Raw genomic sequence first — 12,472 nt, 5'->3', positions numbered from 1 at the left:
GCGGCCTCGTCCGGTTCAGGCTGGAGGAGGGCCCTGGGGCCCTGGGAGAGTGACCTGGAGGACGAGGACACTGCATCCGGAGGCAACAGGACCGCTGTCTACAGCTACTGGGCATGGACGTCGGATGCGGGGCCTATGTGCCGCCTGCACCTCTGCCTGCTGCTTGGCGGGGCCCTCAGCGCCCTGGGGCTGCTGCAGCCCTAGGCATGGCAGGGCTCAGAGCCAAATCGGCCCCCCAGCCCGCACCCTCCCCGCAGGCCGCAGCCCACAGCCCACGGTCCTGGTGTCCAGAAAGGCTGCGTGGGTAATGCCTGCCAGTCCCAGCAGGAGCTGCATCCTCTCTTCCCTGTGACCCAGGTGCCACCTCCTGTTCACCATCCTGCCCAAGCCCCTCCCGAACCTCCCCACAATCAGCTCCAGGATGCCTCACCCACCATTTACAGGTCAGGGGGTTCCCCCAGAAAGGCAGGTGTCCCGTGGCTCCTGTACCGTCTGGGCCAGCTGCCTGCCATCTCTCCAGAGCTGCCTCAAAGACAGGTGCCAAGACTAGGCTGTTCCGGCCACTCCGTCTCCTTGGAACCCACCCTGGACACTTGAGCGGTGTGGACAGTGCTGACCACCAGGCAGAGAGGTGCACAGAGGACTGTGGTGGCCTCCCCCATAGAAGCTGTCACAATGGACTAAAGGAATTGATTTGGAGAAGGGAAGAGGTTCCTGCTCACAGACTGAAGCCTGGAGAATGTCAGGTGCTGACCCTCTGTGGATCTCAGGGCCAGGCTTGCCCACTCGTGGTTCTGTGGACAGTTCCCAGGAGGACACCCTGCCCACGGGCTGCCCTGCCCCCCGGCGCTCTGTGCAGATGCTCTGGGACCCACTGCCAGGGCCTCCCTTGGAGCCACTATGCTCTGACTTGAAACAAGTCACTTGACTCTTCACGGGACCTACTTTGGAAAAAGCAACATTTTGTTTAAACATCAAGATCTTTCCATTCCCTTTGAACTTCAGGTTCAAATCCCGGGACTGCAACTGCCACTCCCACTGAAGAGCCCTCCCCGGCCTGGTTCGCTGTGTTCTAGGCAGACAGGTAGCAAGTAGGCAGCAGCAACCCTCAGCGGACAGCACCCCCTCAAAGGTGAGGCTGTGGTGCAAATGGAAGAGGCTGGGAGCTCTAGTCGCATGACCATAGGCAGTACCTGGAGGAAGGCGGAGGTGGCTGGGCCCCAGGACCCAGCAAGGCATGAGAGCCTCCCTCAGTAGAAGGAAGCACCCAGGAGGCAGAGCTCCTCTAACATCTCGGGGTGTCTAAACACTCCAGACATTCTGAAGGTAGGGCCACAGGGCTGATGTCGAGGAGCTTCTAAGGGAACACAGGGTTTGCCTATGGCACCCAACACCCCTAAGTATAAGGCCAACCCTTAGCCTCTGGGGCATCTGTGAATTCAGCCCTGGGGGAGCAGCTCTTCGTGTACTCCAGCTCTACCACCACCGCACCCCGAGGCAGGGCAGCTCCCAGGCTGGCTCCTGGGGACCTCACCCTCCCGGTGCTCAGCAAGAGCCTCCCAGAATGCGCCCTCGTCCCCTGGACCTCAGGGCCTTTGGACTCAGTGACGGACAGCACGCAGGGAGCCTGTCACCTCTGCTCTCCCACAGCTGGCTCTGGTCAGGGGCCAGGGGCCTCTAGGCTTTCCACAGGACTCGGACCAAGTGTTCTTCTCCAAAACACGAAGCTGCAGGAGGAAGCCTCGGCAGCCTCCTGTGTCCACACTGCCAGTATTCTTGGGGTGCAGCGAGCCCAGACGCTCCTCCTTCCATTCCCGACCAAGCTCCATGCTACCAAAGACCAGTGAGCCGTGGCCAAGCCCTGCCCAGGGCCTCAGAGGCAGTGTGACCGTCCTGCTACTTTATCTGCAGGGAGCAGGAAAGTCATCGTGCACAAGGCCGAGCTTTCTCCCCAAGGGCCCGACATGTGGGCCCAGTGTGGCTGCGCTCAGCCACTCAGATGACCACCAGGACTGAGCCATCAGCTCGCTCTGGAATCGAGATGCCACACTCCAGTCAAGAGCGCATTTCATCCCCAACCCTGGGAGCACGTCTGGCGTTTGGTGCGGGCCCGAATCTTTGAATCCCTCAGGGTTCCCGCAGGAGGCAGAGGGTGCTCAGGTGGATCATCTCGGGGTTAGCCAGGGTTTGTGGAGTGTGGGGAACCCACGTGGGTAGTGGGACCTGGGGGGAACCCACATAAATAGTGGGAGCTAGAAGGGAACCCAATGGGTAGTGAGACCTACAGGAAGGCCAGGCCACCCCGACAGAGCAGCCAGGGCTACTGACCGGGAATCTGCTCCCCGCACCCCACCCATCCTTCCTCTGTTCTTTTCCTGCCCCGTGGACCCCTTCAGGTGCAATGACAAATGCTGGGAGGCACCTGGGAAGTGCCATCGTCCATCAGCTAGAAGGTGCTCAGAAGCAGTGGGAGCCCTAGGTCCCCGCTGACCATACCAGAGACCCTCCCAGCCAGTACCCGTTACCAAGGGGACAGGCCAGTCCTTGGGTTCTGCCACGAGTACTGGACCCTCCTGTCCACATTTGTGTGCACATTGCAGTAGCGTCGTGAAATAAACACTGTCCTGGCAACGACGCCTCCTCATTGCAGGACCCAGGACACTGCATCAGGTGACTCCACATCCCTCAGCTGCTAACCAGCTCGCCTCCCACTTCTCCCTGGTGACAGGGGCCCTGACACAAGCGCCCAAGGTGCTGAGGGTGACTGGGCCAACAACAGAGATGAGGCTTTTAGTTTAAAACATTTAAATTAGATTATAGCTTCACTCCTTCCGGGACAATGTCCACTTCTCCATACGAGAAGTGAGCAGAAGTGAATGTCCTCGCCAGGCCAGGCACGCAGGACTGCTCAGGGACGTCGGTGCCTGACGTCCACACCCCAGGCACTGTCCCCTGGAACCAGGAGCTGGCCTGGCTGTGGAGCAGCAGAAGGGCGCAGCCCCTTCCTGGAGCAGAGACCTTAGTGTAGTGACTGGCATAGAACTTTTGGGAGAGGAAGCCCTGAGTGTCAAAACCCAGGCATGAAGGTCTGGGACACTACATGTCTCTGGGGCCTGGAGCCTGGCTGGGGTCTGTGGGGGGGAAGCTCTGCAGGACGTCCCGGTCCAGCATCACGGGGCCCAGCAGCCCACTGCGGAAGGCCCGGAGGAAGTCACGGGCTGCTGCGGAGTAGTTGGGCTGGATGACGTTCACGTTGCCTGGGGAAGGCAAGAGGGTCTGGTGAGGAAGGGGCTCCCATGAAGGATCCCACCCAGCCTGCCCTCAGGAACAGCGACCCTGTGGAGCTCAGGCACCAGGACCCACTCAAAAAGAAAACAGCGAGCCCGGCTGGTGTCACTCAGTGGTTGAGCTGAGTCAACCTTTGACCCAGGAGGTCACGGTTCAATTCCTGGTCAGGGCACATGCCCAGGTTGTGGGCTCAATCCCCAGTGTGGGGTGTGCAGGAGGCAGCCAATCAATGGTTCTCTCTCATCATTGATGTTTCTATCTCTCTCTCCCTCTCCCTTCCTCTCTGAAATCAATAAAAATATATTAAATTAAAAAATAAATAAAACAGCCCTAACCGGTTTGGCTCAGTGAATAGAGCGTCAGCCTGCGGACTGAAGGGTCCCAGGTTCGATTCCAGTCAAGGGCATGTACCTTGGTTGCGGGCACATCCCCAGTAGGGGGTGTGCAGGAAGCAGCTGATCGATGTTTCTCTCTCATCAATGTTTCTAACTCTCTGTCCCTCTCCCTTCCTCTCTGTAAAAAATCAATAAAATATATTTAACTAACTAACTAACTAAATAAATAAATAAATAAAACAGAGCGAGCCTCCTGAGGCTGCAGAGGAAAGGGTGAACACGGAGTGCACCCAGCAGGGAGGCTGGACAAGAACCTTCACTCCCACAACAGCTTCATGTCCCCCAGTGTCCTCCCTGGACAGCCAGGCCGGCTCCAAGGACAGGCCCGCTAAGCCCCGAGTCTCACCTGTGCCCGTGAGCACCTTCACCTTCTGCGTCTTCCCCAGCTTCATGGCCACACGCTTCAGCACACTTGCCACGTCATCGCAGGCCTCGCCCAGGCCATAGTGCTGCACGTACCTAAACAGAGCAACCGTCAGCCAGCAGGAGCCAGGGCGGCCTGTGAGGTCACATCTGGCTCCACAGGGACCTGTGAGTGTGGGTGACTGGTGTCAGTGTAGGTGACAAGGTAGGAGGAGGAATTACAAAGCAGCTTCACAGCTGTGTCTGTGTATCAAACGCATCCCACTATATACACTCTAACCCAGCCGTGGGCAAACTACAGCCCGCGGGCGGGATTCGGCCCGTTTGAAATGAATAAAACTAAAAAAAAAAAAAGACCGTACCCTTTTATGTAATGATGTTTACTTTGAATTTATATTAGTTCACACAAACACTCCATCCATGCTTTTGTTCCGGCCCTCCGGTCCAGTTTAAGAACCCATTGTGGCCCTCGAGTCAAAAAGTTTGCCCACCCCTGCTCTAACCCCTAGAGTGCTGGGGAGTGCGATCGCGCTCCTCCTGTCTTTCGCCAAAAGTGCAGGGAGCGCTATCGCGCTCCTCCTGCAGTGTCACTATTAGATGCTAGTAGTTCACTCTTTATTGATAGATGGCACCTAAGTGCAGATAATACTTATGATGCCGAATGTTTGTAGTTCTAAAATTGACCACTGGCATTTATCTGCCTAATTTTTTACAGGTACTTGCGATTCATAATTTTTTCCCTAAACTGCTGTAAAATCAGCAAAAATGCCTTGGCAATTTTAGCATAGTTCCTAGGATATTGGCTGGCACTCAAAGGGCTAAATCAGCAGTCGCCAACCTTTCGGACCTCACGGACCACCAGTGGCCCGTGGACCACCAGTTGGCGACCGCTGCTTCAAATGATGCACAAACTGTTGTTTGTCTGCAATACCCTAACCGTGCCACTTTGGAAACTACGCTAGCGTAGGAGAGAGGATGGGCTGGCCTGCCCTGCACCCGGCACTCACCCAAAGAGCTGGTGCCTGTTGAGGGTGTAGAGAAGGTAGTCGGCCAGAGTCTCCTCCCCAACCAGGTGGTCCAACACAGTTCCTGGAAACAGGCAGTGAGGGTGAGTACAAGCTCTTGGTCTCAGCCAGAGGCTGCGAGAAGGCCATGCCCAGACCTGACCATTCTGCCCGGCTGTACAAGGGACAGTGCGGCCAGCGGGTTAGTGTGGCACAACCACAGGGCTGGGGCTACACTGGGCCACAGGTGGGACCCTGAGGGTGGCTCACCACATAGGGCCAGCTTTAGGCCCGTCTCCACGCTCTCAATCCGAGGAGCCAGCACTCCAGGAGTGTCCAGCAGGAACATCAGCGGCCGCTCACTCACCTGTGGGCACAGAGGGCAGTTGGCTCACCACTCAGGAAGTGTCAAGCAGCCCTCCCACCAGGCCTGTTGGATAAGCCCTCAAGCAGGAGACTCCCGAATGAACCTACCCTGATGGGGTTGTTTTTACAAGCTCTTGGCTTCCCCACAGGAATCCGCTCCCATTTAATTTGGAGATAACAGCAAGAGCCCCCACAGCCCCATCTTTTCCTCCCAGGAGGAAGGGAATGTGCAGAGAGGTAATGCAACTTGGCTCTGCCCTGACTACTTTCTGACCTTGGGCACGGGACGCAACGCCTCTGTGCCTCAGTTTGCTTATCTGTAAACAGGGACAAGCGTGCTCTCCCCATAGGTCCGGTGTGAGGTGGGTGCAGTGCCTGGCCCGTGGCGAGCACTCGTGGGAATGGAGATTGAGGGAAAGGACAGAGAGGAGCATGCCACCTTGCAAGCCCTCAGGGGGTGACAGTCATCTGTGTGTGTGGAGCTCTGGGCCCAGGAGCCGAGGCCCCTACCTGAATTTTGGACATCACAGCTCTAGTGATCCCAGGCTCACCGCCCACCCTGGTGGCTTTTCCTGCAGGAGAAACAGGGATGTCAATATACATTAAACACACCTGGCGTATCAGGTACAGAACAAGCAATGAAGCACATGGAAACCTGCAAAGGCCCAAATGAACTTGAGTTCAGGGTTCTGCCCCAAACCCGCTCATGGCAATGACCTTTTCAACCAGGTTCCAGCAATGCCTCCCCATTGCCTGCACAGGTGCTCCAAGACCTGTAGAGGGAAAGGGGCAAGGACCTGACAGTGAAGGTCAGACCACAGCTGCTCCTTTCAGCGGTCATCTCCCTCCCTCCCAAACTTGACCCTGCACCCTCCTAATCTGCCCCACGGCACTGCCCCCAGCACTGCCCAGGGTAGGCTGTCTGTGAGGCTGACCCGACCAAGGGCCAGCCTGTGCTTTGGGGCCCAGTTCAGGGTGTGTCCCAAGCAGACTCTGCACCCTCTGCCAAATCAACTGGAGGGTAAAGGGACATGTGTGTCCACTGGTGGATGGTTAGCAAATGTGGTCCATCCACACAACGCAGTATTATTCCGCCTTAGAAAATATGAGGTCTGGCACCTGCCACAACCTGGATGGACCTGGATGGAGGCCATTATGCTCAGTGACATCAGTCACAGGTGCTACATTCACAGACCCAGAGACAGGAAGGAGATTCCAGGTTCCCAGGGCTGGGAGAGAGTGGAGTGTTGAGTTATACAACTTAATGCCACCGATTTTTTAAGCCACAATTAAAGAAAAAGGAACTTTAAAAAATAGATGACTAAGACCACCCTCCAAAGAGTACCAGAAGCAGCGCCTGTCAATCAGAGTGCAGTGCAGTTTACAGCCTTCGGGTTGTGCACTGGAAACAGTGCTAATAAAGACCACACGCTGACACTGACGGGGTGATGCCAATGCAGACACCGTTCTAATCTTCCAAATACTTAAGAAAAAAGGGGCAGGCACAGTTAGAGTGCCGTGGACTCTCCTGTGTGCCTTGAAATCAGAGAACATGCATGAAGCAGGGAGAGAGCCAGGGGCTCCCAGATGTGATCCTCAAGCAGGCTCCTGACACCCCTGCCTGACATCAGACCCCATGGGCTGTGTAACACGTTGGGCACAATGGATCAAAAACTTAAATGAAGCCCTGATTGGTTTGACTCAGTGGATAGAGCGTCAGCCTGCGGACTGAAGGGTCCCAGGTTCGATTCTGGTCAAGGGCACATGCCTGGGTTGTGGGCTTAATCCCCAGTGTGGGACGTGCAGGAAGCAGCCTATCAATGATTCTCTCTCATCATTGATGTTTCTATCTCTCTTTCCCTCTCCCTTCCTCTCGGAAATCAATAAAGATATATTTTTTAAAAAAACTTAAATAAAAAGGCAAAATCATCAAAGTTTAGAACAGTCATCCGTGTACCAAGCAGAGAGAACAAATTAAGTGTGAAATGTCACGGGAGGACTCTCTCACCGTGAAACCACACAGCAGGCTGCTAAGTGGGTCCTTTCGGTGGAAAGAGACAAGCCAAGGACTGTGCCCAAGGACTTATGGGCTGAGTTTCATCTCAGGACAAGAGCAGCTGCTCTGAAGGAGTGATGAGGCCGTCGCAACCTCAGCCGACGTGGCTGGCAGTACCTTTCCTGAGGTGCTGTCTCCTGAGCGAGTTGATGAGTGAGGACTTGCCCACGTTGGGGACGCCAATCACCATGATGCAGAACTCCACATTCTGCAGAGCAGAACAGTGGCTATCAGGGACACACCCAGACCCCCACCGGGAACCCCAACAGCCCACACCACGGGACCCAGCAGCCTAGGCCAGCTAAGGGGGAAGGAAGGCCTGCCCACCCTGACAGCCCTCCACCCTTCCTACAGGGGAGCAGTGAGGCGAGAGGCTCATGTTTATGCCAAGGGCTCAGTCTGGCCCACTGTGTTTAGCAGGTGAGCCTCGGGCTCCTCAGCAGAAGGGACTGTCCCAGGGCCAGCACTGGCCCATCAACCAACCTCTCCTCGGTGGTAGCGGTAGCTGTTTCCAACCAATTCCGTGACCTTCGGGATGACCTGCAACAACCACACAGGCACTTTCACGGGGAAACCGGCTTCTCCCTTGGTTTCTGGAGGTGGCACACTCAGGCTCTATCCACGTCACGGATTTGACTGCCCTATGCAGGGGACTACCTGTGCCCTGTCCTGTCCCATCCCAGGAGGGTGACAACTCCTTGTAACAAAGATGTACACCAGCCAGTGAAATTCTCCAAACACAACTGGCACGAATAAGGTGCTAGACTTCCCAAAGGCCCTTCCTGCTGATCACCAGGAGCATATTTTACAGCCTGACTCTGCCCCTTCAGACCATCGGACTGTCCAGGCCCATCTGCTCTGGGCACCAGGAGACAAGTGTGCCCCGGGGATCCCAGCCAATCTGTGGACTGCCTCCAAAACTCTCCTCCTATGAAAGCATAGAACATTTTGCAGTGTTTTCTGAAAGTCCTTCAGCAGAAGCGTTTGAGTGTAAACAGAAAAGCCCACCTGTTTGATGTTTTCATCCTTGATACAGTTGGTAAAAATGACATTTTTTAGGCCTTCTCTTTCCAAGTGTCGTATAATTTTCTGAAAGAGATATTTCTATTTTAAATACTAAGTAAAAATAGGGGTGGCATAACACCCTAAGGTCTGAGGATCTGAGATTGCCCAGGCATGCGCTCGGGCTCAGAGCCACGGGGCTGGGGACACAGGGAGGATTAGGCCCACGTCGGGCAGATGTGGGGCACTCAGGTGACAGGGCACCGAGGGCAGTACGGACTGTGTGAGGGGACTTGAGAGGACAGCCTGGCCCCACCATGGCCCAGAGCAGCTGGCTCCGTGTAAGAACAGGAGGGACGAGCCGGTCTCAGTCCGAGGGCTCTAGGCTCCACCGGAGGTGAGCATCCTGCCTTCTTGGGACCCTAGGACCTTCTTAAAAAATGAGGCTGACCTAGGTTATTCTGAAGCCACATCCGGCACTGAAATAATACAGTTTCATTTTCCCTTAGTATTTTCGTCACTCCTGTGTATTCTAACAAGCTTTCACAAAGTGAACTCCACTTTAAGGTTTGAATCCAATCTGGTTACAAAGTATATGGAATACTTTAAAAGCCCAAAAGTAAACTCAGGCTAATATGAGTTCATTGGTCTTAACATTAAGTGAAATCAGCATATAAATCATACTTGTTAAAACCAACATAGTACTGTTTGGTCAGCTACTGACCTAAACACGATTGATACTTAAATGAACAAAAAAGTCACTAATTCAGTTAATTTTAGTTATGCATTTCAGTTACTAGTATAACGATGCAGATTAAGAAACAGCCAAAACAGACTTATGTGAAGCCACTCTGAAGTGTATAAATTCACACGATGTTCCCACCCACTGCACTGAGGACCACCACTGGGAGCCTCTCCTTCCCCCTCCCCTCCAAGACCTCGGGGAAGCAGGACCTGAGAGCAAACGCTCCTGCTGCCTCCCAACGAGGTGAACCACTGCTGTGTCCTGTGTTAGGTAACCTCAGTGCGGCCAGCACAACAGAATCAGCATCGAGGGGCAGAAGCATTCGCTGGTAAGACTGACGTTTCACTGATAAAGCCACAGAAAGCCGTGAAGCTATGAGCCTCACACAACAGGACGGACTGAACTGATCAGAGGTGGGCTCCTGGGTTGTGCAGTGGTGGGAGTCAGGGTGGGACATGTGGTTCAGCATGTGAAGGTTCCCTGGAAAACTACGGTGGAGGCTGGGGTTGGGGTTTAAATAACTCAAACGTACCAAGAAACCTGGAATGCATTCCTGAGGCTGCAGTGAAAGGGAAATCTCTGCACCACTAACAACTTGAAAACAAATGGAATTCAAAAGACTCTAACACTTACTCTGCAAAGGATTTGATAACAGCAAGGAAAGTGAAGATGCATATTTGCAAACGGCATTCCAGAATCACCTCGTTTCTCTACCTCTGGGACCCAAGGGAAATGTCCTCCAATTGATCACTTGTGTCCCCGGGTTCTGCCTGGCTTTGGAGAATCCATTCTCTACTCTGGGCCTTCCCCACCCTCAGATCACACAGCGGGCGGGAGGCGATCTGCAGGCCAGGCGGGGGTCTGGAAGGCCCTGGAATTGGTGAATGTGGACACCTGGGGGAAAGCAGCCATCACAGGAGACCACCAGGCCAGCGCTGTCCAGGCCTGTGGCCAACAGCCTCATATGGCCACTGAAATTTAAACTAATTAAAATGAAATCATGTGAAAGTCAATTCTGCAGCCACAAGAGCCGCATTTCAAGTGCTCAGAGTCACCTGTGGGCACTGGGCTCCGGCAGCACATGCCGGCCACTTCCCCGGGAGACACACATGAATGGTTCGGACCATAAATTAAACGTTAGAGGAAGCCTGCAGACGAAGGGCGGAGTGCCAAGGTAAGCCTGCCTGGCCAGCGAACTCAAGGCTGTCAGCGGTGACTGTCATCCGGGCCCAGCGAGCCAGTGCCCAGGCAGCGGAGGGGCCTTACCTGCTTCTCCTTCAGATCCGCCAAGTCCATTTTGTTGAGGACGAGCAAGTGAGGCTTAATCCCGAGGGTTTCCTGAAACAGAGGGTTGCGGCCCGAAAGTGGGATGTGGCAAAATTAAGGCAAAAATTCCTTCAGAGCTTTTACCAGCCGATTAATTGATTTTGTCTTGTTGCCCAGATGGCACCACCTCAGAAGGAAATCTTTAGAAGGAACTGACGCCATCTCAGGGCGAGTGCACACCCAGCCTCCTCTTCCCGGAGCTGTGACGCCAGCCGCGTGCTGCCCTCCCCTCCCAGCCACGGAGCCACTGACATGCTTCCCGTAGAGAAGAGGCGACAGACAGGCCGGCAGTGGCTCTCAAGTGGCTTCTCAAGTGGGAATGATGGCAACAAAAACAAAGCTCAGTGGGAGGTCTTAAAACTAGACCACTGCTAGGTTGTCAAGGTACGAACGTTCAAAATGCGTACCTGATCACTCAGAAAAGTGAAGTTAACCAGTGTGTCCCAAACCATCGCTGCTTCCTCCGGCGCCCACTGAGGAGACAGGGTTCCCCCCATGGGGACCCCCACGTCTTCTCTGGGAGCACCACTCTCCCCAAATCTCCATGTGTTCACCAACCCGGAAGCTCTCCAAACCTCATCCTTTGGATTTTATGGCAGCTTCATTGCTCAGGCAAGACTGATGGGAGCACTGGCCACTGCAGATCAAGTCCACCTCCAGCCCCTCTCCCCTCCGAGGGGTCAGGGGTTAGAAGTGAAAGTGGGTTCCCAGGAACCAACCCTCCTGAGGGGCTTTCCAAAACATCATTAACATAATGGACACCTTTCTCTCTCTCATCCCTTAGACCAGGGGTGGGCAAACTTTTTGACTCGAGGGCCACAATGGGTTCTTAAACTGGACCGGAGGGCCGGAACAAAAGCATGGATGGAGTGTTTGTGTGAACTAATATAAATTCAAAGTAAACATCATTACATAAAAGGGTACGGTCTTTTTTTTTTTTTTTTAGTTTTATTCATTTCAAACGGGCCGGATCCGGCCCGCGGGCTGTAGTTTGCCCACGGCTGCCTTAGACAGTGGTTCTCAACCTTCTGGCCCTTTAAATACAGTTCCTCATGTTGTGACCCAACCATAAAATTATTTTCGTTGCTACTTCATAACTGTAATGTTGCTACTGTTATGAATCGTAATGTAAATATCTGATGTGCAGGATGGTCTTAGGCGACCCCTGTGAAAGGGTCGTTCGACCGCCAAAGGGGTCACGACCCACAGGTTGAGAACCGCTGCCTTAGGCCATTTCAAGAGTTTTGGGAGCTCCAGCCAAGAGTGGGGACAAAGACTAAATATGTATTCTTAATGTAAGTTCCAGTATCGCAACCAGCAAAGGATATCCGGGCATCATGGACCTCGACGATGCAGTCCACCAGCTTCAGGCTGCTCTGCATCTTCTTCAGCCCTGGAAAGCAGAGCACCTAAGGCGAGGGGTCCGCGGCCTTTCAGAGCGCCACGACCTTTAGCTGGTGGGTCCACAACGACCCCACAATCGCCCGAAAAGAACGTCTGAGTGATGTGCGCCAGTAATGACGACTGGTAACCCTGTGCTGGGCCTTTCCTCAAGTTCAGCAGCAGCGCCCGGTTCGGGACACACGCGCACAGCGTTCGGCAGGAGCCTGGCGTGGCGGGCACCGGTCACTGTTTAGGGTGAATCTGAGCGACTCCGAGGGCTGGAGCAGGAAGGCCAGTGGCAACCAGGACACAGAGAAGAGCTGGGCGGGTCCTAGACGTCTCTTAGGGCCACATTTTGACAAACACTAAGAAACTCCCGGAGGTTGAGGCAGAAGACAAGAAATGACCACGTTTTAAGGTGCCGCAGTGAAAGCACTTGGGAAGTCCTCTCCTACGCCTAGTTCTTTTGGTCCTCAACATAATATCCAGGAATATTGCTTCTTTTTAAGAACAGATGTGGAAACTGAGGCTTCAGAAGGGCCCT

The 12,472-nt window shown here is 54.3% G+C and overlaps 2 protein-coding genes across 2 annotated transcripts in view; one reads left to right on the top strand and one right to left on the bottom strand.

The window, feature by feature from the left end:
• SPRN (shadow of prion protein homolog (zebrafish)) overlaps positions 1 to 2,687 on the top strand; it is a 2,826-nt gene extending 139 nt beyond the window's left edge. The window contains exon 2 of the mRNA XM_005879700.2: positions 4 to 2,687. Within this exon, the coding sequence (XP_005879762.1) occupies positions 4 to 204 (201 nt within the window). The 3' untranslated portion in view covers positions 205 to 2,687. The remainder of the gene's footprint in view (positions 1 to 3) is intronic.
• Positions 2,688 to 2,788: 101 nt separating this feature from the next.
• The window catches only part of MTG1 (mitochondrial ribosome-associated GTPase 1), a 19,770-nt gene continuing 10,086 nt past the window's right edge, over positions 2,789 to 12,472 (bottom strand). The window contains exons 2-11 of the mRNA XM_005879667.2: positions 11,874 to 11,938; positions 10,486 to 10,590; positions 8,481 to 8,561; positions 7,956 to 8,012; positions 7,590 to 7,680; positions 5,927 to 5,988; positions 5,321 to 5,417; positions 5,054 to 5,135; positions 4,030 to 4,142; positions 2,789 to 3,257 (exon numbers count right to left, since the gene is read on the bottom strand). Of these exons, the coding sequence (XP_005879729.2) occupies positions 3,097 to 3,257; positions 4,030 to 4,142; positions 5,054 to 5,135; positions 5,321 to 5,417; positions 5,927 to 5,988; positions 7,590 to 7,680; positions 7,956 to 8,012; positions 8,481 to 8,561; positions 10,486 to 10,590; positions 11,874 to 11,938 (914 nt within the window). The 3' untranslated portion in view covers positions 2,789 to 3,096. The remainder of the gene's footprint in view (positions 3,258 to 4,029; positions 4,143 to 5,053; positions 5,136 to 5,320; positions 5,418 to 5,926; positions 5,989 to 7,589; positions 7,681 to 7,955; positions 8,013 to 8,480; positions 8,562 to 10,485; positions 10,591 to 11,873; positions 11,939 to 12,472) is intronic.

This window comes from Myotis brandtii, unplaced genomic scaffold, assembly GCF_000412655.1.
Source record: "Myotis brandtii unplaced genomic scaffold, ASM41265v1 scaffold604, whole genome shotgun sequence".
In the NCBI taxonomy this organism is placed as follows: Eukaryota; Metazoa; Chordata; class Mammalia; order Chiroptera; family Vespertilionidae; genus Myotis; species Myotis brandtii.
Note: the sequence above shows the minus strand (reverse complement) of the source record. Positions and strands in the feature narration are given on the sequence as shown.